Source organism: Gekko japonicus, unplaced genomic scaffold, assembly GCF_001447785.1.
Source record: "Gekko japonicus isolate JY-2015 unplaced genomic scaffold, Gekko_japonicus_V1.1 scaffold475, whole genome shotgun sequence".
Taxonomy (NCBI): Eukaryota; Metazoa; Chordata; class Lepidosauria; order Squamata; family Gekkonidae; genus Gekko; species Gekko japonicus.
The window spans coordinates 812785-836199 of record NW_015172019.1 but is presented as its reverse complement, the minus strand read 5'-3'; the positions used below and the strand labels follow the sequence as shown (position 1 = coordinate 836199).

The following is a 23415-nucleotide window of genomic DNA, read 5'->3' as shown; positions in this document are numbered from 1 at the left end:
AAAAACCAAAATGCAAAATATGAAATGGACAAGTTTTATCTTAATTTGAACAGAGTATGCCATGTATTTGAACACTGTATAAGTTGTTGTTAAGCGTGCAAGTTTTGAACTGGGAAATCTCCAGTCCAAATGTCAATTCAAGATGCAAACTGACAAGGAAGTCAATATTCTTTTTCCCTCAGCAAGCTGGGGCATGCTGGGAACAGCAATGGCTGACTCTGCATAGCCATTGTACTATGATCACTTGGAGAAAACACAGAAGATCTTTGAATACTTGAAATATGCTCAAATGCAAAGAATAATATAATAAAATAATAGGAAGAGCAGATTCCCCCAGCTCCATTCCATTAGATCTTTATTCCTAGAGTTTTGTTCTGATTGCCTTCCACCAAATTTTGGTGAAATCCCAAGGTTCTCCTTCCTGTTTCCTCAAACAGATGGGGAAGGATAGAAATTCCTTCAAAAAGAACTGTTTGCGGCCACAGCACCCCGAGGAAGGGAGAGGACAATGAAAGCAAGGTATCCCTCCTACATCAATAGTAACATACATTTACAACTCAGCTGTGGAATAAAAACTTTATTGGTTACAGCTGTAAGAAGCCTTGGCACAGCATGAGGCAAATGGATCCTGGTATCAACTGACCCGCCTGCCAGTTGATGAACTCCAGCCCCACTCCAGCTCGCCTGCTGGGATGGGATGGGGAGAACCATGGGATGACAGGATGCTGGATACCACAACTGCCACTAAGTGGTCTTCCCTGCCACTTGAGCATGAGGGTAACCCTTGGCAGCCCTTGAGTTGGTCCTTGAAAGCCGTCACTCCAAGATCCCTTAAGGGGATCCCCATATGCAGGAAAATGGGCATGTAGGCTGGTTTTCCTAAAAATGGATTCGCCCCCATGCTGCTACCGCAAAAAGAACTGTTTGTGTGCTAAAAATCTAACAACAATTAGTATATGCTTTTAGAGCATGCAAAGGGCCATTTCTGAAGGGTTATTATTTTTCATAGAAATAAACAAAGAAAAAAGGAATCCTTTCAAACTATCTTTTTGAATGCTGCAAAGTGTTAACTTTAAACATGCTTTTAAAAACATGAACAACTAGTTTTGAATGGGTTTATTTTTGTTCCAATATCAAAACAATGGATGTGCTTTTTCTAAAACTCCAGAATACAGAGGATTTAAAATTTTGTCCCTAGCATTCACAGTGTGTGTGGGCAATAAGGACAATATGGGGGGGCGGGGAGTCCACAAATGCAAACCTCTCAGACTATTCAATGGATATCCCATAGATCAGGTTTCAAACTGAAGACCATTTAGATGGGAGTTGTGCTGGGTGAACTAAGACTGTATTGCAAAATCAGTTTTAATCTGATAAGTCATGTTTACAAAATAACATGAAACCAATTGGCCACACTATATCCAGTAAACCTGGTGACCCCTTTCAAAAAAACAGGTCTTTTGGGCAACACCCTGCAATCAATGAATCTATACGTATCTAATTCCCAAGTCTGTAGTATTTATGGCTGTCAAATGATTACATAATTTATGTCATTAATCAACTGCTCTTTAATTGATTAACTGATTAAAAATCTTGCACCAAAACTTAAAGATAGGTGCCTTTTTGATATATTGAAAGAAGTATGACATGACTTTCAATTTAATACAAATGTATTCATCCTTGGATAGAAGGAAAGGACATATTTAATATTTCCTTTTTCATTTCATACTATATACCAAATAGGCCCCCAAAGTAAACATGCATGTACTTTCTAATTAAAATTGCCCTCACTGATTAAAACTATTCTTGGCAGGTTGATCAGCTAAAGGTTTTACTAATCTAACAATTAAAAATTGCAGCCCTAGTAATTTTGTGTAATGTACTGCTTCCTTAGCAGCGTATTAGGAAATAAGCACTGGAAGAATATTTCCTCTGTCTTGGTGGTTTGTGGATTTCTGATTCTGTTTCTTATTTTAGCTAATTTTTACTCTTTCTCTGGGATGATATATCACTAGGTTTTCACCTGAGAAATCCAGTAATTATAAAGGTTGCCAAATCAAATTATCCAACTAATAAAATAGGCTCTTTGGCCTAATTAAACTGGGGAAATAAAATCATGGAAAAATAAAAAAGGAAGCAGCCATGACTCAGCTGCTCTTTGTTACTATGATGTAGCTCAAAAGAGAATTCCCTACGCCCCCTTTAAAGTGTTGCTAGGAAGCTATTCTCTGCAACTGCTAGGGTTGCCAACTCCAGGTAGGAAAATTTCTGGAGATTTGGGGGCAGAACCTGGGAAGGGTGGAGTTTGGGGAAAGGAGGACGTTCAGCAAAGATGGCATGTCATACAGTCCACCACCTGAAGCTGCCATTTTTCTCCATGGGAACTGATCTCTGTAGTGTGGAGATCAGCTGTAATTCTGGGAGAACTGCATCTACCCGGAGGCTGGCAACCCTAGCAGCATCAAGAAAAAAAGCATTTTAAAACAAATAAGTCTCTGCAATCAATGTGCTGCAGAGTGGTCCAGTTATGGCTAGTGTAACTTATCCCGACTATTATGGGAAGCTGGTTGTGGGTGGCAATCCTAGGCACATGAACTTCCGCGTAAGCCCCACGGAACTAAGTGGAACTTAATTCTAAGTTGACATGCATAGGAATATGTACAGTGGAAAAGCAGTACTGCAGTTTTTCTATGACTTAAATCTTGCAGTTGGAATTTAGTAGAGAAAGAATATACAAGTGTATAGCTCCTTTTTTGGAATGATGCGAGCATAGGGACAAAGAAATCCTTGTTAAACTTCAAATAACAACTACAGAGCAGTGTTTGCTGCAGTGTTAAGAGGCTACTTGCAGAGACCAACAAGGCTGGTAGAGAAATGAGAACATAAACTCTAATTTTCAAAGGATGGGAGCATAAAGCATGCCTATAAGAGGGTAAGAGTGGCTAGACTAGGTTCTGCAATAGAGGACAGATGTGCATTGGCTACATGGGAGCACTAATTGAGAGGGCAAGAATCATCAATATCCAGGTGCTTAAGAATAAAGCACTGCTTAGGAATAAAGCAATTAGAACTCAGACTATCAGATTTAACAAGGCAACCATTTAATGTTTGTCACAATATCATTGTTTCTATTTGATGGCAAACCAAAATACATTGTCAGGAATTAGACAGCTTATGGAAACAAGAGGTTAAAAAAGCCTTTGTTCAAAAAGTCCATATTTAAAATATCACACATGTAATAGTATGAGACAGACAACTGACTTAAATTTTTACATCAGCTATTATAGTATTAAATTGGTGGATTATGTTTCAAGAATTTATTTCTAATTCTGTTATACATGCACAGCTAGAACAACAATCTCCTGGGACAATCTATTTTTGTCCTTCTTTAGGTTTTCACATAACATGCTGCCTGACCCGACATCCAAACACCAGCCTTGCAGTTATATCAAATTTACAGGTGGATTGCAGTATGCATGATATAACAACAAAAATAACTGAATGCGTGTGCACAGTGAGGTTAAAAGCAAGGTGACTAGCATCCTGACAGATGTTAAAGATTAACATAAGGAATTGGTCACAATATATGTTATATTAATTAATGCAGAGGTGGGAGAGGAAACTAATTGGACTTAAATGAATTGCTGACTACAGCACACACAAGGCACAAGAACAGGCAGTATACTGCTCTGAACTGAGTTAAAACACACTCAATATTCTGGCATCCTGAGCTCAAAAGAAACCGGGATTTCATAAGAACAGTATGTGAAAATTCCTTGCATCCCTATCATTTAGTTGACTGGGATTAGGATATCATTTACTTCCATTTCATATTGTTACTAGTTATAGGTCTATTGGCCCAGTGACACAATTCCTATTAATACAAAGGTCATAGTTCACAAATCAAAAAGCCTCCTTCCTATCACGTCAAGATGGTTACAGGTAGTTTTACAATGCTATTTTAATTCCTAATGTTTCTGTGAAAGTCAGAATCCTTTGATGTGGGTCGATGAGCAAATCTGCTTTTACTTGTTCATGGACTAACATATTGAACTAGTTTTGTGAATTCTCTCTTTTATGACATATTTAACAAACTTTCCAAAGATTGTTGAGGATGTTGTTATGTGCAGTCTTTCTGGGACCTTCTCAATACATATTAAAGCATAAAAAGCAGTCATTCTACAACATAAAAATGGCTTTGTTTGTGGTTCTAAAAGCAAACTTAGCCATGTAGAATATGACATACATTCCTCTGTTAAGAACCTGGAGAACAGGTTTATGCTGAAGAAAGATTCCAGTTCTGCCAGCATTTATGCAAATATTTAATTAAATTAGAAGAATATGCTAAAAATGATGAATTCTATGTATTTGATCACAACACAAAGAGGAAATATCAAGAAGGTTATACATTTAAATTCAGAGGAGCATGCACAGTGCTTTGAACATATGGCGGAAAAACCCTTGGAAGCAAGAAGGAGTAATTTTAAAATATTTTGAAATTTTTTACAAGGTTAAAAAACCAAACCAATTAGAGGATTACAGCAAGGATCAGTTACAAGATTTTGATTTGTATCAAACACAGATGTAAACCACTGCCCACCGCAAAACAACGGGCTGTTAGCATTAAATTAATACATTAAAAAAATTCTGAGAATTAAGTATTTTAATAGATGAAAGATTAATATAATTGTTCTATTCCTGTCACTTCCACTACTCCAGTCAGAGCCATTAGAAGGATATAGGCAAATTGTTTAGATCCTTTCCAGTCTGCTTTTCTGCCTGATTATGAGACTGAAACTGCCCTGGGAGATGACCTATGCTGACAGATGGACAGAGGGAGTGCAACTCTGTCGATTCTTCTGAAGCTCTCTGTGGCTTTCAGATTCACTGATCATTGTATCCTTCTGTATCGCCTTTCTGGGCTGGCACTGGGAAATACCATTCTTCAGTGGTTCCAATCCTACCGCAAGGGAATGTTTCAGAAGGTGGTGCTGGGGGACCGCTGTCAAGTCCCTTGTCCTCTGGTCTGTGGGGTTCAAGGTTCTATTTTGTCCCCCTATGTTTTATAACATCTACATGAAACCCCTGGGTAGAGTCATTCAGAGATTTGGGCTGGGTTCTCACCAATATGTGGATGACCCTCAGTTCTGTCTTGCACTTCTGGCTGATCTCAGGGAGGCTGTAGAAACCCTGAACCAGTGTCTGGAGGCTATTTTGGAGTGGATGCAAGCTAATAAGCTGAAGTTTGATCTGAATAAGATGGAAGTGCTGGATGGGACTGCCCTCCCCTTGGAGAAACAGGTTTGTAGTTTGGGGGTGCTCTTGGACCCAAGCCTACTGCTGGATAAGCAGGTGTCAGAAGTGGCCAGGAGAGCCTTTTAACAGGTTAGACTGGTTAGCCAGATGTTGCAGATATGGTCACTGTGGTACATGCCCTGTTACATCTAGATTAGATTACTGCAATGTGCTGTATGCAGGACTGCCCTTGAAAAGTGTTTGGAAACTTCAGTTGGTGCAGAATGTGGCATCCAGGATGTTGACTGGAGTGGCTTGTAGGGACCATATAATTCCATTCTTGCTCCATCTATACTGGCTCCCAATTATTTCTGGGCACAATTCAAGGTGCTGGTGCTGACATTTAAAGCCCTATGTGGTTTGGCACCAACGTACCTGAAGGACTACCTGCTCCCTTTTGAACCTACCCAACCAATGTGGTCATTTTCCTAGGGTCTGCTTCAGGTGCTAACCCGGGAGAGGGCCTTCTCAGTAGTTGCACCAAAACTCTCTAAGTTTCTCCAAAAGGAGATTTGCCTTCCTCTTTCTGTTGGCATCTTCTGATAGTAGATGAAGACTTTTTCGTTTTGCTTGGCATTTGCCCAGTAGTCCTTCCTTCCTCCCTCCCCAATGTTTTAAATGGTGTTTTATCTTTTGTACTTATGTTAAGCTCTGGTTTTAACTTGTTTTAATGATGAATTTTGGGGTTCTAATGGTGCTGGTTCTAATTAAATATTAACTGGCATATTTTAATTTGCTGGCTCTATGGGGGAAGAAAAGCAGGGTAAAATCTTGTTAATAAACAGTAAATAAATATATTTTCAGGTCAGCAAAAACTGGATGGGAATGTGGGGAAGAATTTGTACTCTGAGATTTTATTCAATATAAAGATATGCATCAGGTGGGTAATGAAGGCCCAAACCCCACTGCATGTAGATTACTTCCAGGTGGATTATCTCAGTGATTTATGGAAATCTTCAAATCTTTAATATAGTAGTATAAATGAGAGTGAGAGAAGTCACAGCACAAGAGGCTGCAACAGGGTGTTGGGATGCAGAACAAGGTCGGGGGGGGGAGGGAGGAAGAGGAGGAGGAGGAAGAGAAGGAGGAGATTGAATTTATACCCCACCCTTCAGTACCCAAAAAAGTCTCAGAGCAGTTTAAAATCTCTTTCTTTCCCTTCCTTTCCCAACAACAAACACCCTATGAGTTAGGTGGGGCTGAGAGAGCTCTTCCCAGAATTGCTCATGAGAGCAGCTCTGAAACAACTTGTAACTGACCCAAGGTCACACCAGCAGATGCAGGTAGAGGACTGGGGAATCCAACCCAGTTCTCCCTGATTACAGTCCGTACCCTTAACCACTACACCAAACTGGCAGATGGGGTCATGGCTGCAGGAAGAAATTTAGGAGAAAGGGGGCAGTCCCCATATCCAGTTCTAGTTAGTTCATTTGGGTCAATCTGGAGCTGAAAGTACTTTTGGCAGGCTTTACATTCCAAGAGCAGACTCCTGCAGACATGCGAGGGGTTTGCACCAGACATGGGAGGGGGAGGCTTGGAGTCAGATGCATGCAAGATATCTCCTCTTTTATTAGTCCATAAGGTGGAGACTATGCCTGCTGTGGTAATTATGCAGAGGTGCTCTTTTAAAATCCTCAGAATGCCTGGCAAAAACAGTCTTCCCTTTCCAGCCATTCTTTAAGGTATGAGAGTGTGCCTGCTAGGACTGCTCCAGCAGTTGGGCTCCCAGAGCTCTAAGGATGCCCCCAAAAGAGATAACAGGTTGTTTTTAAATTGCTTGAAGATGGCTACAAAGCTGGGACTATTCTCACCTTTGAAATGAACCTTGGGTAATCTAAAACCAGTTCACAGGCCCCGGTCATACGGGCTGAAAAATGCAGGGGGGAAGCGTGGCTGTTTGCCCCGGAGGAAAATAATGCGCAGTTGCGTGATCAGACGTCCCTTCGAGATCCCATGGAGGTCCCGTGGTTAGGGGGCAGGTGCCGATCACACGATGATCCTGCAGCGCGGCAAAGAACCGGTGCGGTGCGATCACACCAGCTATTGCTAGGTGCCGCTTCTGTGGCAAACGGGATGGATTTTTTTTAAAAAAACTGAAGTTTGTGCATACGCATGACTGAGCAATCGTATCTGCACATCCAAAGGCGGGTGGTGAGCTTACCGGAGAGGGCGACAGACGCTTCTGGACCCCAACAGAGCTCCGAGGCATAGCCAATGGAGGGGGAGGTGGGCCCCCTCGTCACAGCCGCTCTAACCGCCTATGCGACAGTGGCCATAGTGACCCTCCAGAGGTGGCAAGCCTGGCTGCAGTGGGAGGGGGCCTCTTTGTGCACATGCACCATTGGGCGCTTGTGCGCATCCTGTGGAGACTTGGGGGGGAAAACCTGTTCGCGACGAGACATGGGCGGGCGCTGGATGCCACAGGATTCCACCGGAAACGCGATCAGGCGCCCGTCCTTGACCTGCGGTTTCCGGAAACTAGTACCTCGGAGGTACTAGTTTTTTACCCTGAATCTTCGGCGGGAAGCCTCGGGTTCGGCACGGGAGCTCTACGTTTCCCAGATGTGGCGCTGTGATCGCGCCCGGAAAATCCGCCTATCTTCCGTCTCTGTAGCGTGGCTAATGTTCCGTGTGACCACAGCCACAGTATGGCAGATTCCTACTTGAAGTATAAAACTTCCTGATAGTCAGCCGTATTAACCGACCCAACAACGATGGAGAAATTTTGTCATACATTTAGAACTGGAGCAGTTTATGGACTTTGACCGTATTCTAGAAAACTGAAATGTCAACAGGTGTGTGCTGCAGAAATCACAAACAGAGCTGACAAGGTCTGGAGAGAGCGTAAGACTATCTCAGATCAATCAGTGATCAGGACACTGGGAGGGAAAAAAAACTATGGAATGTTTCAAGGCATCACTTAAGTCTTACAATACTATCCATAACTTGTCAGATTAGGAAAAGAGAAGGTGGGATCATTCTACTTTTCTTAACAGTTTTTGAGATGTTTCCTTGAGAGGCAGTGCCGAAGCCATACACTCTCACTAGATTAATAGAAGATAGATCTATCATGGCTACTAGCCACATGAGTAAAAGAAACCTTTCAGAAACAGTAATACCTCTGAAGACCAGTGGAAACTTCAGGGTGAGAGCATTAGCCTCTAATTCCTGTATACTGTCCCTCTAGGGCAACTATTTGACCACTGTGTGAGACACAATTTGGGACGAGATGGTCAACTAGTTTCATCCCACAGGGCACCTCTTACATTCTTAAGCTGTTGTGTACACATTTCCAATTTCATGTTGTTTTCCCTCTGTAGGAAATGGCCAGACTAGACTGTTAGACAGACAGTTCAGAGAGACTCAAGGGCTGAAATAAAAAACAATGATTAAAAGTTTACTGACATTAATAAGGGAGCTAAATTTTCTTCTGTAAAAGTTCAGCCAAAAGAGAAGGTTGGGAGAGGTTTTTGTGTCGTCCTAGTGTTCATCACCCACTAAGCTTTTATTAATGTCCCTGAGATCTCAGCTCTCATCTTCAGCGAGTAAGAACATAAATGACAAGGATGTATGAATATAAAATTGATGCAGTACTCTGTAACATGCTCATTTGTCCTGCCCAACTTAGAAGTTTCTGAAGACTGATCTGAACAGAGAAGCCTTTTCCACATGTACCGTAGTTCTTTACAATGGATCATTTACCTGTCACTTAAATGGAGAGGTCTGTAGCTATTTGGATTTAAAAAGTTAAACATTTTATACATTTTAATAAAAAGTGTTTTATTAGAGGGAAATCAGCACATTCAATAGGGATGGCATGACAGTTTAAAAATAATGTTCTCTGTATTTATGAGGGACACATCTTAGAGGGAATGAAGGCTGATCAGTGACTCCATCTTAAAAAAAAAATAGCTCTCTAATTATGATGACTAATTCACTACCCAAACTAATCCAACCAAAGGCAGTGAGTCTTCCAACTGAAATCTATCCATAAATTGCGACTATCGTTTAAAAGGCAAATATTTATAAGATCAAATTTCTTAATTACTCAACTACTTTATAAAACTTTGGTATAAATGCCCTGCTCTGCAAACTATGTTATATTGCTTTAAATTCCATACTTATAAAAATTAAACTGTTTAAAAAAGCTAACAGTACAAACAGTAATAGTACATAAAATGCAAAAAGTTATGCATGTTTTCTAAATTTGTGTAAAATTACTTTGGAAAATGTTCTTCATATTACAAAGACATTTAAATCCACCTTTCAATTTACAGTATTTTTTAATGCATAGCTTCATAACTACAATGTACCCTCAGCTATTTTGACAAGTCTAACATACCAGTTCCCTGTGCCCCAATAACAGTAACAATTTCCATACTGCCTGTTTACTTACTGTTTGAACTTTGAGGAAATCCAGGTAAGGAAGATGGACCATTCATTCCAGGCAGAAGAACTGGAGGAAGTCCAGGAAGTCCAGGGTAAGCTGCTGGCAAACTAATTCCATGAAGCGAACTGCTGTCCATCATGCCTGGTTGCTGTACAGTTAAACCTAGAACATCTGTAGCCTTTTTAATACGATCCAGTTCTTGCTGTGCCATCAGCTGTCTAACAGTTGTAGGAGCTAAATAGTCTTTTTCCCGGTCCAGCTGACTTCCCACAGTTTCTCGCACTTTTGTAATATGTTGTTTGGAAAAGATATGGTCTCTTATAGACAAACGTGCAGAATACTTTATTCCACATAGAGAACACTCTGGTCTTGATCCATCAGTTGCATTCTGATTGATCATGAATGGCTTCCCTATGTTAATTTTGAATTTTTTTTCTTTTGCTCGAGCATTCTGAAACCAAACCTGAACCACACGTTTGGGCAGGCCAATCTCGTTTCCTAGCATTTCACATTCTTGCATGGTTGGAGTCCGATAGTCACTAAAGCAAGCCTTCAACACTTTAAGCTGTAGGTTACTCATTTGTGTCCGAAATCGCTTATGACCTGGCCGATCACTGTTTTTGGATTTAAACGGGTTGGCTCCAAATGGATTAGGTGAACTTGGATCTGCTATGCTTGATGTTTCACTGCGATCAGCATTATCATCAGGATCATCAGTAATGTAAACATTTTGGTCATGTTCACTATCTTTGTCACTGAAATGTACCGATGGGCTAGTTAAGGAGAACAGAAACTTGTCATCGCTGATCTCCATATTAGGCATGTTTGTGTTTTTTGGCAAACTGTCATTCATAATATTTTTTGGCTCTTTAGGAGATGATGTGGATTTCATATCTCCTGAACTACCAGTCATACTATCCATTTCATTATTTCCTTCATCTCCTGTTGTGGCATCACTAATTGCTGTATTAATTGATGATGTTTCATCAAAATCAGTTTTATTGTGATCATATCCACCATCAACAGGAGCAGCATTCAGATTCTCAATGTCTTCATTGCATTCTGCTTTGAAGGAAGAAGGACTTAAAAGATTCTTCGGTGACATTTCTGCCGTTTTACTAACTGGAGTTGAGACAGTAGAAGCTAATTCATTTTCACTTGATAAATCAATCTTTGTAAGTGATGGATAATCAAAAAACATGTATTTTTGTGGGCTCTCCCCTCCATCTTCTGTGCCTACCAAAGGACTTGGTGGCAAACTATAACCTGCTTGTTTTCCTTCATTCCAGTGCCGAGAACGAATGTGACTTTCTAAAGCAGACTTTGCTTTAAACAGTGCTCGGCAAAATGGACACCGTTTATGAGACTGTGCTGGACCCACTGCACGGAATTGTCCTTTTCTTTCCCGAGCTCTTGTGTTTTGGAACCAGACTTGCACAACCCTTTTTTTGAGTCCTACTTCACGTGCAATATGATCAAGCATTTTTCTGGTAGGATTAGAATCTAAAAGGTATTTTTCATAGAGTATTTCTAGTTGCTCTGGAGTAATGGTAGTTCGCAATCGCTTATCCCGGTGCTGATCCTCACCACTGTTTCCTCCCTCTTTTTCACTACAGTTGTTATCCTCCTTATCATCCAGTTTTCGTTTAAGTGAGGCAGAAACTGAAGCAGTGTGGTGAGTTGTATGAACTGAGGTTGTTTGTGGAGTCATCTGAGCTAAAGAACTATTCAGCAACTGCCCAGTCATCAGAGGGTTGTTAGGATCAAATATCATATAGGGCATATCTATGGGTCTTTCTAAAAACTGAGAATGAAGAAATTGATTTTGGGCTGCTAAGAAATGCATGTGCTGGTGCTCTTGCCAAAGTTCTAGAGTGGGAAAGGCAACAGTACACTGGTCACACTGGTACTGTAATAACTGAGGAGGTAGACTGTTTTGAAGAGAAGTCAGTGAGATTGTTAAAGGGCTGGAAGGAACAGGTGTAGACTGTGATGCAGAAGGTGGTCTTCCTCCTATTTGGGACTGTTTCTGTTGCTGTGTTTGAGAGGCTGAGGGCTGTGGATCAGAAGAAGTTGTTGGAGCAGACTGCAGTGATTTGGTGCCTTGGGAGGAGGTCTCTGCTTGCTTAGGTATGATATCATTTTGCTTTGGCTTTTCTGTTGATTCAGGTTTAGGAGAGGTTTTTTCAGGTTCTGGTTTGGGTGATGGCATTAAAGGTGTACTGCAACCAGAGCCAGAACTTGTGGTGGTAGTGGTGGTTGTTATAGCCACACTTTTGGATGAGTCAGATGGGCCATAAAATGTACCATTCTTGTAAAGCATTTGATCTGTAGCATCCATTGAATCTTCTGTTTGGCTTTCATCTTGTGCATCATCATCCTCATCTTTATAACACAGCTTTTTCTGATGCGTAATTAAGTCAAAAATTCTAGGAAAAACTACGCTACACTTCTTACATTGATATTGCATGTTGCTTGTTCGAATGTACCTCTCATTGGTGAGCTCTCGCTTCTCATTATCTTTAGTTTCAGCTTGATTCTCATAACTTTTACGAGCTTTCTGTCGTGCATTTTGGAACCATACAACAATAACTCGGGTAGGTAGGTTAAGTACTGTGGAAAGTTGTTCAATTTCATCATCTTTTGGATAAGCATTTGTGTCAAAAAAATCTTGTAAGACTCTAAGCTGGTAGTCAGTAAATCTAGTTCTAGATGATCGTTTGCTGAAAGCTGAATCAGACTTGTAATGTTCTAAAGAACTGGGCTGTGGTTCAATTCTTATATCTTCCAAAACTGTTATGGGAGGATTGCTGAAATTGTATGGAGAATCCTTGTTTCTTTGTCTTTCCTTGAATAGGGTATTGCGGAACCAATGTTTGATAACTTTTTGGGAAAGGCCAGATTTCTCAGCCATTTCCTGAATCTGTTCTTCACTTGGAGAATTGTTAATATCAAAATAAGCCCTCAAAATTTTTAATTGGTCATCTGTGATCCTTGTACGTGGCCTCTTGAACTGAGAATGCCGTAGGAAATTTGGATCCAACCCTAGTTGTTGCTGACAAAGCTGAGTAAGATCTGCTGACAATGCATCCATTGGGGGTAGCTGGAGGGCAAGTTGTGGAGGCAATGCTGGGTGTTGCACTGGCTGCATCATAATTGGGGGGAAAAGGGGAAGATCCAATGAAACTGGCAGCTGTACCGGTGGTGGCGCAGAAGGTGGAGGTGGAGGTGGTGGTGGAGGTGGAGGAGGAGGCGGAGGAGGTGGAGTTGGAGGTGGTGCTTGTAAAGGGGTGGGAGTCATGCTTTGAATTTTTCCAGAGCTAGACGAAGGAGGCTGTGAAGGAGTTGTAGGCTGAGGTGGAGGTGGTGGAGGAGGTGGTGGTGGTTCTGGAGAAGATGGTGAAATTGGATAAAGCTTGTCATAAGCTTCCCTGTATTGACGGGCAAATTTTTCCAGTGCAGTGTATGGAAAAAACTGGCCATGAACATGTTCTTGATGACTCTTCAATATCAGAATATTGGAAAATAATTTACTACATGCTGCACATTCCAATTTGTCAGTATTTTCACAATCACCAGTTTTGCTTTTCTTCTGTACCTTCTGTCTGTTCTCATTGTACTGAATAACCAACTCAAAGCCAAAGTTTTCTAACAATGCCTTGGCTGCATTTCCTCTTGCTCCAGAAGCAATTCTAGGTGGTGGAATGACTGGTTCAGAGCCCTTCTGTTTCTTTATATCTTTGTTTTCTTTTAATCCTTCACTGTCACTTGTGAATTCCTGCTTTGGTTTTTCTTGCTTTTCAGAAATTTCTTCTGATTCCTTATATGATGGTGTATCCTTCATCATCTGGCACTCTGTAGTTACTACACTATTTTGTTCCGTTTTCACCAACTTACTGCTTTGATGCTGCTGCTGCTTTTGTGGCTGAATCTGAGGTTGTGTTGCTTGATATTGTTGTGCTTGCTGTTGTAGTATCTGCAGTTGTGTTTGACCAACATGGTGTTGAGTCTGCATCTGTTGTTTTAGGTCTTCTAGCAGTGAGCCTGCCATACCTGCCATTCCAGGCATGCCAAATGCAGCAGAACTAGGCAAACCGAGGTCGGGGCTCAAACTGAACTCTGTCCCAGGAATATAGAATGGAAATAGAAACTGTGGCTGTTGAAACTGCAACAGCGCCTCTGGCGTCATAGGAAAATGAGGCAAAAAAGCTGGGTTTAGGAACTGGGGCTGGAAAAAAGCTGCTTGCTGTTGCAGTTCATGCTGAAGTTGCATTTGCAGTTGTGCTGGTGACTGGGGAGGATGATGTGTAGGCTGAGCAGAAACTAATTCAGAAGCTTGCTTTTTATTTAATTCTTTGGCATCTATATGGGTTTCTTTGCTGTTAGCCACTGGTAAGCTTGTAGGGTCTACTATTCCTTGGCTGGGGCTATTAACGTTCCCTGCTATGCTATTTCCACTCATTGCATTACTGTTTGGTTCTAATTTTGCAGCCCTTGCCTTGGTTTGATGAAGCACAGATCTCATATGGATTTCCAGTGTAGAACTTTGGCTATAAGAAACATTACAAATGCTGCATTTGTAGGGTTTGTTGTCAGTGCTGCTGTTAGCTTCTTGAGGGACAGGACTGGATGCTTCCTGCAACACCTTTTTGAGTTTATGCAAATGTGAGACTGAGTTATAATGGACCAAAAGAATGTTCTTTTGAGTGAAGGATTCTTTGCACACTGTACATTTATACGGCCGAGAAGGATCTAGAAATTTTTCCATAGTAAAATTTGGCCCTTTTCTAAAAGGTAAGGTCCGCTTTGGTTCTGAGCCCATTTCATCTGGAATGGAGCTACTATCGCTTCCTACAGGACTTGCTTTACCTTCCTGGTCAATCTCATATTCTCTTTCTATCTCCTGTTCTAGTGCATGTTCATCTTGTGCCATACTTTCACTCTCTGCCCAGAGTTCACCATTTACAGGTAAAGACGTACATAACTGCTGAATTTCAGCTTCACTGAGTTCTGGGTGGCCTGCTTCCAAATGTTTTTTTAAAGCTTGGAATGTACGGAAACTACGTTGGCAAAGGCTACACATGGTAGCAGCCCGAATAGCGTGATACTGGGAATGTATTTGAAGCTTCTGCATAGTCTTAAAAGCCAAACTACAATGGTTACAACGATATTTATAGACGTGGCGATCAGAAACTGAAAGCTGCTGCCTCTTCTGTTGCTCATTCAACTGATCTGGCAGTGATTCAATGATCTTTATATCCTTAGTGCTGTTTTTGTTCCATTCTGGCATTTCAGTAGATTCTTTGAGTGGCTTCTGTTCCTCTATTTTAATTTCCATTCCCGTTTTTGATTCTTCAAGCCCAGGGATATTCTTCTCCTCTGGAGGACTTTCACCTAGTTAAAAAAGAAAAAAAGAAATTATATTTAGCCATTATAATATTTTACTATATAGAGTATATGTTAAATGAATGAGTATGTCCAATATACCCACAGATAATTGAAGAAATCTTTGGAATCAACAGCATACATTTTTAATAAAACACTGACTACAGCTATTTTCAAATGAAATGTATGTAGTTCACGTGCTTGAATTTTAGGCATAAGATCTTCATTTGACATAAATCAATTAACAATATAGTTCCCATATTATTAATGTTTGTTGATTATCATAAATAAATTCTCAAAGAATATGGCAAAGATCTTTTCCTGCTGGGCAATATCCCTTAATCTTAGGTGCTGGAGATTGACTCAGCAAGCTTACATAAAACATGAACTTTATAACAGATTTAGTCTCTTTCCTCCCACACATTTTTTACACTTTTAAGGGAAAAGACCTTTTATGACACTGTGCTCCTAAGAAAAACAGTGCAATGTAAATTTAACTGAAAGAGAAAAAAAATACCAAAAAGCACTACTGCTTAGTTGCCTTACCTGAATATTTCCCAGAACCCTCAGCTGTCAAACTTGCAGAGGTGTCACAATCAGATTTCTCTGAAGAAGCTGCTGGCAGTAGCATACTATTAGGCATCAGCATATCTGGTACAGGAACCTAAAAAAGAAAGCAAGAAAGAAAAAGTCAAAAATGACTTACCAAGGTAACTGCTCAATTTATGGCATTTACCATATATGGCCAATTAAAACAACTAATAGCTTCATTAATCTTTACATTTTCATATATCAGAGGAAATTGGAAAGGGCTGAATATTGCTAATGCAAACATTCTAACAATATAGAGACTGAAAGCTCACACTGTCCTTTGCTTGCCATGAACATGTATACTAAGCAGTTTGTGGGTCCGGCTTTACTTCTCTGGGCACTAGTAAAATCCAGTTTAACCTCAATCTCACATACATAAGGAAGTCAATACAATGGGTACACTTCAAATTTTGGGGAGATTCTTTTCCCCAGCATATTTAGCAAACTTTAGGATTCAGTTAAGGAGTACATTTAATAAATTATGGCCAGAATTGTGTTTGTACTTTTGGTATGGGGTTCCTGCTCTCTAGCTGGGACATTGCATCAGTAGGCTGGACCAACAATCCTCAGGTACATTCTATCCCCACTATTTTAAAGGTATTTTCATAATTTTAAAACACTTCTGAGCTTCTTTTATTCTTCTTGATAATGCAGGAGAGTTTCTAGAAGATAATGTAATTGTACATCCAGGATGATGGTGGTTATACAATTAGATTACAAAACCTAGGACAATTAAAAATGCCTCTTGTTGTTTCTTGCATGAAGACTTTTAGCCCTCACACCACAATTTACAGTAAATTAAGACACAGCATTCCCCTATGGTAAAATATGTTAGTGGATCTGGTACAGATTGTGCATAGAGGCACAGGGGTACTGATTTGATCTTGAAAGGTTAACTTTAATGAGAGCTTCAGAGTTTCATGTCCTTGAAAAATAGGGTTAAGTGAATGAGCCAAAAGGATAGTCTGAGTTATTGGCAGAATGAGGAAGATATCTCAGGAGCCCCGATTCCCAGTCTCTCACTTTAGTTCCAGTGCCAGAATATATTGGGCATCAGTTACGTACATGGACTTGTCAAATGCACATCAGCATTTTAAACACTTACTGTCATAAGCAGTTTCTCCACACAGTCAGGTGACACACTGTGCAAATGGGTTAAATGCAGCTGGAGATGCATTTTGTTGCTCAGGACATCCTGGCAGAGGGGACAGCAGATTACAGGCTGCATAGAATGCTGTGACAGGACATGCATCTGGATACGATTGGGGTCCCTGCTATTGTAGTTACAATAAGGACACTGGTAAAACTGAAAAATAGCCAACAGAAATTCAGCTCATTAGACAAAGTACATTTAATGAGCAGGGAAAAAAATAGAACCTAATCATACTAGCCCTGTTTTCAAGAACAGAATTAGATAACAGAAATCTTGCTACTTTTTGCCACTTTCCTGTGATTACAGGCCTTCATTGCTTCATCACTATCTTCAGCTGTTGCCCAAGACATACAATAAACATGGGAAAACAAAAGGTTCAGAAGTAATTTGTGTGTCACAAATTATAGTATTCTGTTATATGGCAGCAACATAACTTTGGCAATTACATTAATGGGCTTCTTTATTTAGTTAACTCATGACTTTTGTTATTTTATATCATGCTATATTTGAATTGGCCAAGAAGTCCCCAGGTGGAAAGGAAGAACACACCTCTAGATCACTATGGCAAAAAGTATCTGATAATATGAACAGAAAATATGAGGTACTTTGGCACAAAGTTTGTATTTCTAGAGATTTCTAGATCTTGTTTGATTTTCTAGGGCTTTCTTTGGTGTTCTTTGGCCCTCAAGCACTCAAATACTTTCTGTATACAGCAATCTGGTAATTAGTTCCAACATATAGATTTGAATACTGTAATAAATCTGGACCATTTTATTTTCACAAAATGGATGAGATCAAGGAGACTTTTTGTTTTTTAATCTGGCCAGTGCCAACAAGGACAAGCCACATGGTGAAACAGTATGACAAACATTATCAAAGAAACAAATTGTGGCATCAGAGGGTCAGTGCATATAGCCACAAAGGTCTAAAAATTCTCTTTACCTGTTCATGACCAAACTTATTGTCCTCAGACACTTTGGGCTTTTTGGGCGCACCATCTTCTTCTTTTGGTGGAAGTAGTGGTTGTTCCCCTGTTGCAATATTTACTTTTGGTTCCTTCTCTGGTGTGTTTATTCCTGCTTCAAAGATGTAAGAACATGTTATATATAGCTAACATTGTTACTAGGTTACTCTGATTGTGAACTGTTAGGGTCTCATTGCAATTTAAAATATTGCAGGTTATGCATTCAAGTAAAACTATTTTTGAAACTGAACAGGTACAAAGGTGACAGCACACTTATCTTTGAAGCAGAGCAGACTCTATAAATACATTAAAATGTACTCTTCTCTCTTGTTTAGATAACCTTATATTGCCTTAAAAGATTAATCAATAACTAGCTCTCTCTAGCATCTTGGCCTGAATGTTTATACCACATTAAATGAATCAACTTACACCCTCAATTCTTTGTTCTGCAAAATAATTATTTTGTTAACACTTAACTTTTCTTTGTTTCTCTGGAACAATTAAACAGCATTTTTTTTAAAAGCCATCTTACGCTACAATACTTGATTTAAATATCAAAAAAGAAAAGAGAGGATTTACACACAACAAAATTTAAATTACATACAAAGGTAAGTGATTTTATGTTGCACTAAATGTTTACCTTATAAGGTTAAGGTAGTACATTGTATTTAAATGCAATAATAGTACTATTTTCTGTAGACAATTTTAACAGTATGTATTAAATGATATAGTTAATATTCAGTCTGAACTGGCTGCCTAATGTGGCCAGGCTTGCACACATCAAAGAAAAGAGTGCGATTTTAATTTCCCAGTCCGGAAGAAAATTCTTTCCAGCGTCAATTTGCCAGATAATCTCTTCTGCTAGGCTGGATATTACAACAGCATTGGGTAGGCATGTCACATACATCTCATGACAAACACAAAACCTCATTTACCAACCATTCCAATCTCATCATAGCGTGGCATCATCTGACCTTTTTTCTGCTGTTTATTATGAGTATTTCTAATTTTAACTTTCAATTTTCACCATCTTCCAGTCAATTTGCAACTAAATTATTTCCAGGGTGAGGACACTATCACTGGACAACTGGGTGCAAATACATCTTGAAATGCAATGAAGCTAAACCATTGATTGCTATCAGACCCAATGTAAATATATTGTCGAGGGGTAATCTGACTGTATGCTGTGCATGAAGATTTATCTTGATTTTTTAAATCCACATGGAGTTCATATAAATGAACAAATTCCACCTCATTGTACAATAGTCTAGTTTTAATTTTAAAATGAGGTCATGGCAGACACTGGGGGGAAAATCCTTCAAAAATTTTCTTGATATTGGGAATTCAGGGAAAAGGAGAGATGAGAAGAATGGCTGTACTATAACCATACAGTGTTAAGTGTTTTGTTTTTACAAAGTTCCCTTTGAAAAATGAGCCAGAGATATTTTTGCGCAGTCATTTTTCAAGTATAGCAACATGTTGTAAAGAAAATATTAAAATGTACTGCAGCCCATGGTGCAATGCATTTTATTCTTATAACTTATTATTTTAAAAATTAAAAAATAACTTATTTTAAAAAGAAACAAGCCAGAATTGGGGATGAAAATGAATTTCTGACACATTTGCTTTCTGCCTAAAATTATAAAATTATTAATATGAATACAATAACTGAGACTATAAGCAAACATGCAGGATTTTATTTCCTTTAAACAGTGCCAATGGGTTGGATCCAACCAGATTTTCTGCTGTGCAAAGGAAAGGAGGAGGTCCCCTTTGACCACCAAAAAGGCTGTGCTAGGGATCTTGGAACCTGCATGAACAAAAGGCATGTGCAACGGGAGCTATGGGGGGGGGGATTAGCTGAGGGTGCATGAAAAAGCTGGCTAGATCCAACCATATGAATTTAAAGACTTTAAGGTACTCAAGTAATAATATATTTTTCAGACAGAAATTATTTTCATGCTATCCCAGTCATTCCAAAGCAAAGTAAAGCCTTGTCCTACATTTATAGCAGCATAATGGTAATGTAATTCCCCTTGAATGAATCTGCAGGTCAGCGGTTTAATTAAGGAGTTTTGGGGTGTTTTTTTAAAAATGCAAATTAAAGGAAACCAATGAATAGCCAACAAAAATAATTGATGTGTTTGTGGAGGAAAAGTTCCTTCCACAATCAGGAAAGTGCCACCAATATTATACTCATACTCCTTAAGTTTTTGACCAACAGCCATAACAATCCGGTAGCCCCAGGTTCTACTCTTCTGCAATCAGTTAATGGAGGATTACTGGGCTGCAAGGTAAGGTTGCTATACATGTCCCCATGTGTGAACTTTTAAAATGATGGGCACCAAGTAACATCTTGTAGGTTGCTGATTTTTCTCTCTCAAAATAATGTAACTTATCCTGTCTGTCCCATGACCTATTGAAGACAGAGGACATGCCCTCCCAAAAGCCCCTCCCTCTGTTCTCTCCCCTGTCACCCATCACTACTCATTATGTGTATATAACTAAACATTCCAACAGAAGAACCATCAATATCCAGATTTATCTGTAGGAAATCTCTTATTCTTATATGAAGATGGCCTTTTCTGAATTTAGGGCAGTGAATTTCCTAATTTAGGGCAGTGAATTATACTCCCCAGTACAAACAGAAGCAGTTTTATCAACAACAGTACCAATTCATCCATTCTTCTCCCCTTCAGCATTAGTTTTTAAATTAATTAATAAAGAAACGATTCAGCCATTCAGAAAATGTTTATTTTTAACAAAATTGTCACCAGAATCAATTCATCCATTTTTTCAGCACCACCATACAGGGGTACACAGAAGCCATTCTCTGATGTTGCCCTAGCACTGTGGAATACCACCCTCTACAGTTCTGTTGAAGTTTGAACTCTTGGTGGGTGGACAGAAAGTGTACTAACCATACAAGTTTTAAAATAAGTTTATTTTGAGAAGGAATTTTTGACCATCTGCTTCATAATCTGGCTCACACAAATACTAAAATGGCTTTAGTGACTGCATTTCCCCCCATTTCTCCTTGCCTACCACCAAGGCTTCAGAGAGGAACAAAGTGATTAGTTAGGATCTCAGTGTCCGATCTTAATTTTTACAAACATAGTAAACACAGTAGTTAGTACTTACTTAATATAACAAAAAGAATATTTGCCAATTAAATTTATAATCAAGTATCATTAAAAAGACTGCTCTCTCTCTTTCTATGCACACAAAGGAAGAGTGAGATTTCTTCAAATCTAAAGTAGTGGGAGCTTACGCTCAGAACCTGAGGCATGAATCAGCAGCAGTGAAAACAACAACTGAACTGAGACAGTCCTCAGTTTCTTTATTGATAAGCACCTTAACTTCACAGTGGATTGGTGAGATTAAAATATTTATGAAAAAGTATTTAGATGAGATCTGATTATTTACATATTTTCTATTGTAATTGTGGGGTCCATTCAGTGCGTGCACTTGTTGCAAATCTAACACATTTTGAGCTGGGCCATCTGCACATGATCTAGGGACTATAACAGCAGCTCCCAAGTTAACATCACTGCCAGTTTTCTCACAGAACAAAGTTTAAGTCCGGTGGCACCTTTAAGAACAACAAAGTTTTATTCAAGGTATAAGCTTTCATGTACACACACACTTCTTCAGATACAATGAAATGGAAATTACCAGTCCATACATATAGGTAGAGGGTGAGCAGTACACCAGCATACAGCATAATGATGCTTATCCGATTCAAGGATCAAACAGGAATAACAAGCTTAATATATGTGGTTACCATTCATTTGAGTTTAATTCTGGGGAAAACATAGTGGAGGAAATAAATATGTCAAAACTGCAGATTGATGGGCAGATGTATCCTTAATTGCAGAATGCTGAGAGTAATTAACTGAGACCCTGCCATTATGCTCCACCCATCTCCTCTCTAGCTTGGAGGTGACCTTACAGCATCTTCTTTGAAGTGGGGTGATTGGCTGTGTAGTTATCTCCCCAGTTCCTAGACCAGAGAAATATTAATTACGTTACACTACAATCTACTGTTTTAATTTATTATTCCAAATAAGAAATAAAATTAAATAAAGAGGATGTATGGCCCTTCTGGTGAGAATACAGATGTAAGGGCTGAACAAGAACAACATATGTAGTGAGTTAAGAAACCAATAACCCTGTTAAGTCCTGGGGAGTCCATTGTTTTGACTGTTTTAATAATTTGCAATTCAGTAATTTCCCATTCTAGTCTGTTCCTGAAGTTCCTTTGCAATAAAACAGCTACTTTGAGGTCACCCATTGAATGTCCTGGAAGGTTGGAGTGTTCTCTTACAGGTTTCTCAGACTTGTGATTCTTGATGTCAGATTTGTGTCCATTTATGCTTTGGCGTAGGGTTTGACCTGTTTACCCTATGTAGAGAATGGAAGAGCATTGATGGTATTTAATGGCATATCCAGTGTTAGAAGATAAGCATGTGAATAAGCTTGAGATGGTGTCAATGTTGTTAGGTCCAGGGATTGTGTTATCTGGGTGTATGTGGCAGCAAACTTGGCATCTGGGTTTATTGCAAGCGCTGGTACCAGTGTCCATGTTCAAAGTAGATGTTGTATTGTTAGTTGCTGTAGATTTTACAGGTTGTGTGGCCATGGTCTTGGCATTGTAGAACCTGACGTTTCGCCAGTAGCTGTGACTGGCATCCTCAGAGGTATAACACAGAAAGATGGAGTATCTGTGTCAAGGTGAGAAGAAAAATGGTAGGCAGGTAATTTATATCTACTCCAGAAGGTGGGGTAGGGTGAGTCATTATCTTGTAGGAGTTCGCCAGGCTATGAACACCTACAAGATAACAACTCAGCCCTACTCCACCTGTCTAGGTGTATGTGGCAGCAAAGCTGGCATCTGGGTTTATTACAAGCTCTGGTACCAGTGTCCATGTTCAAAGTAGATGTATTATTTTGGGTGAGGATTTGTGTGAGATTGGAGGACTGTCTGTGAACAAGAAAGATTTGTTTCCCCAGTACTTGTAAAACAGAACTGTCATTATCCAGTTGAGGTTGTAAGTCGCTGATTATGTTTTGAATTGAGAGCTGTATATGAGCATTAGGGGTGCTGTTATTGTCTCTTTTGGGCCTGTATTGCAATTTCTCTGGGTACAATTCTGGCTTTGTTAATCTGTTTCTTGACTTCATCAGGTGGATACTTTAGTTCCAAAAAGGTTGGCTGTAGATCTCCCAGGTGAGAATCTCTGTCTGTAGGACTGGAGCAGATGTAGCTGTAGTGCAGAGCCTGGCTGTATAGAAAGGATTGTTTCATATGTTTAGGATGGTAGTCGGAGGCATGTAGGTATGTTTGTTGGTCAATCGGTTTCTGTTATAAGGTGGTGTCTATGCGTCCATTGTGTATTTTTAGAGTCGTATCCAGAAAATGTATTTCTTGCATAGATTGGTTCATTGTCAGAGAGATGGTGGGGTGAAAGTTGTTGAATGCCTAGTGGAATATGTCCAGGGCTTCTTTACCATGTGTCCAGACAATAAAAATGCCATCAATATACCAAAGGTATAAGAGAGGTATGAGTGGGTGGGAATTTAGGAAGTGTTGCTCCAAGTAAGCCATAAAGATGTTAGTATACTGTGGATCCATGC

At 39.6% G+C, this 23415-nt stretch overlaps 1 protein-coding gene across 1 annotated transcript in view; it reads right to left on the bottom strand.

The window, feature by feature from the left end:
- Positions 1-23415, bottom strand: part of ZFHX4 (zinc finger homeobox 4) — a 238079-nt gene that overhangs the window by 2510 nt on the left and 212154 nt on the right. Inside the window, 4 exon segments of the mRNA XM_015420487.1 lie at positions 9692-15079; positions 15617-15734; positions 16767-16967; positions 17757-17890. Of these exon segments, the coding sequence (XP_015275973.1) occupies positions 9692-15079; positions 15617-15734; positions 16767-16967; positions 17757-17890 (5841 nt within the window).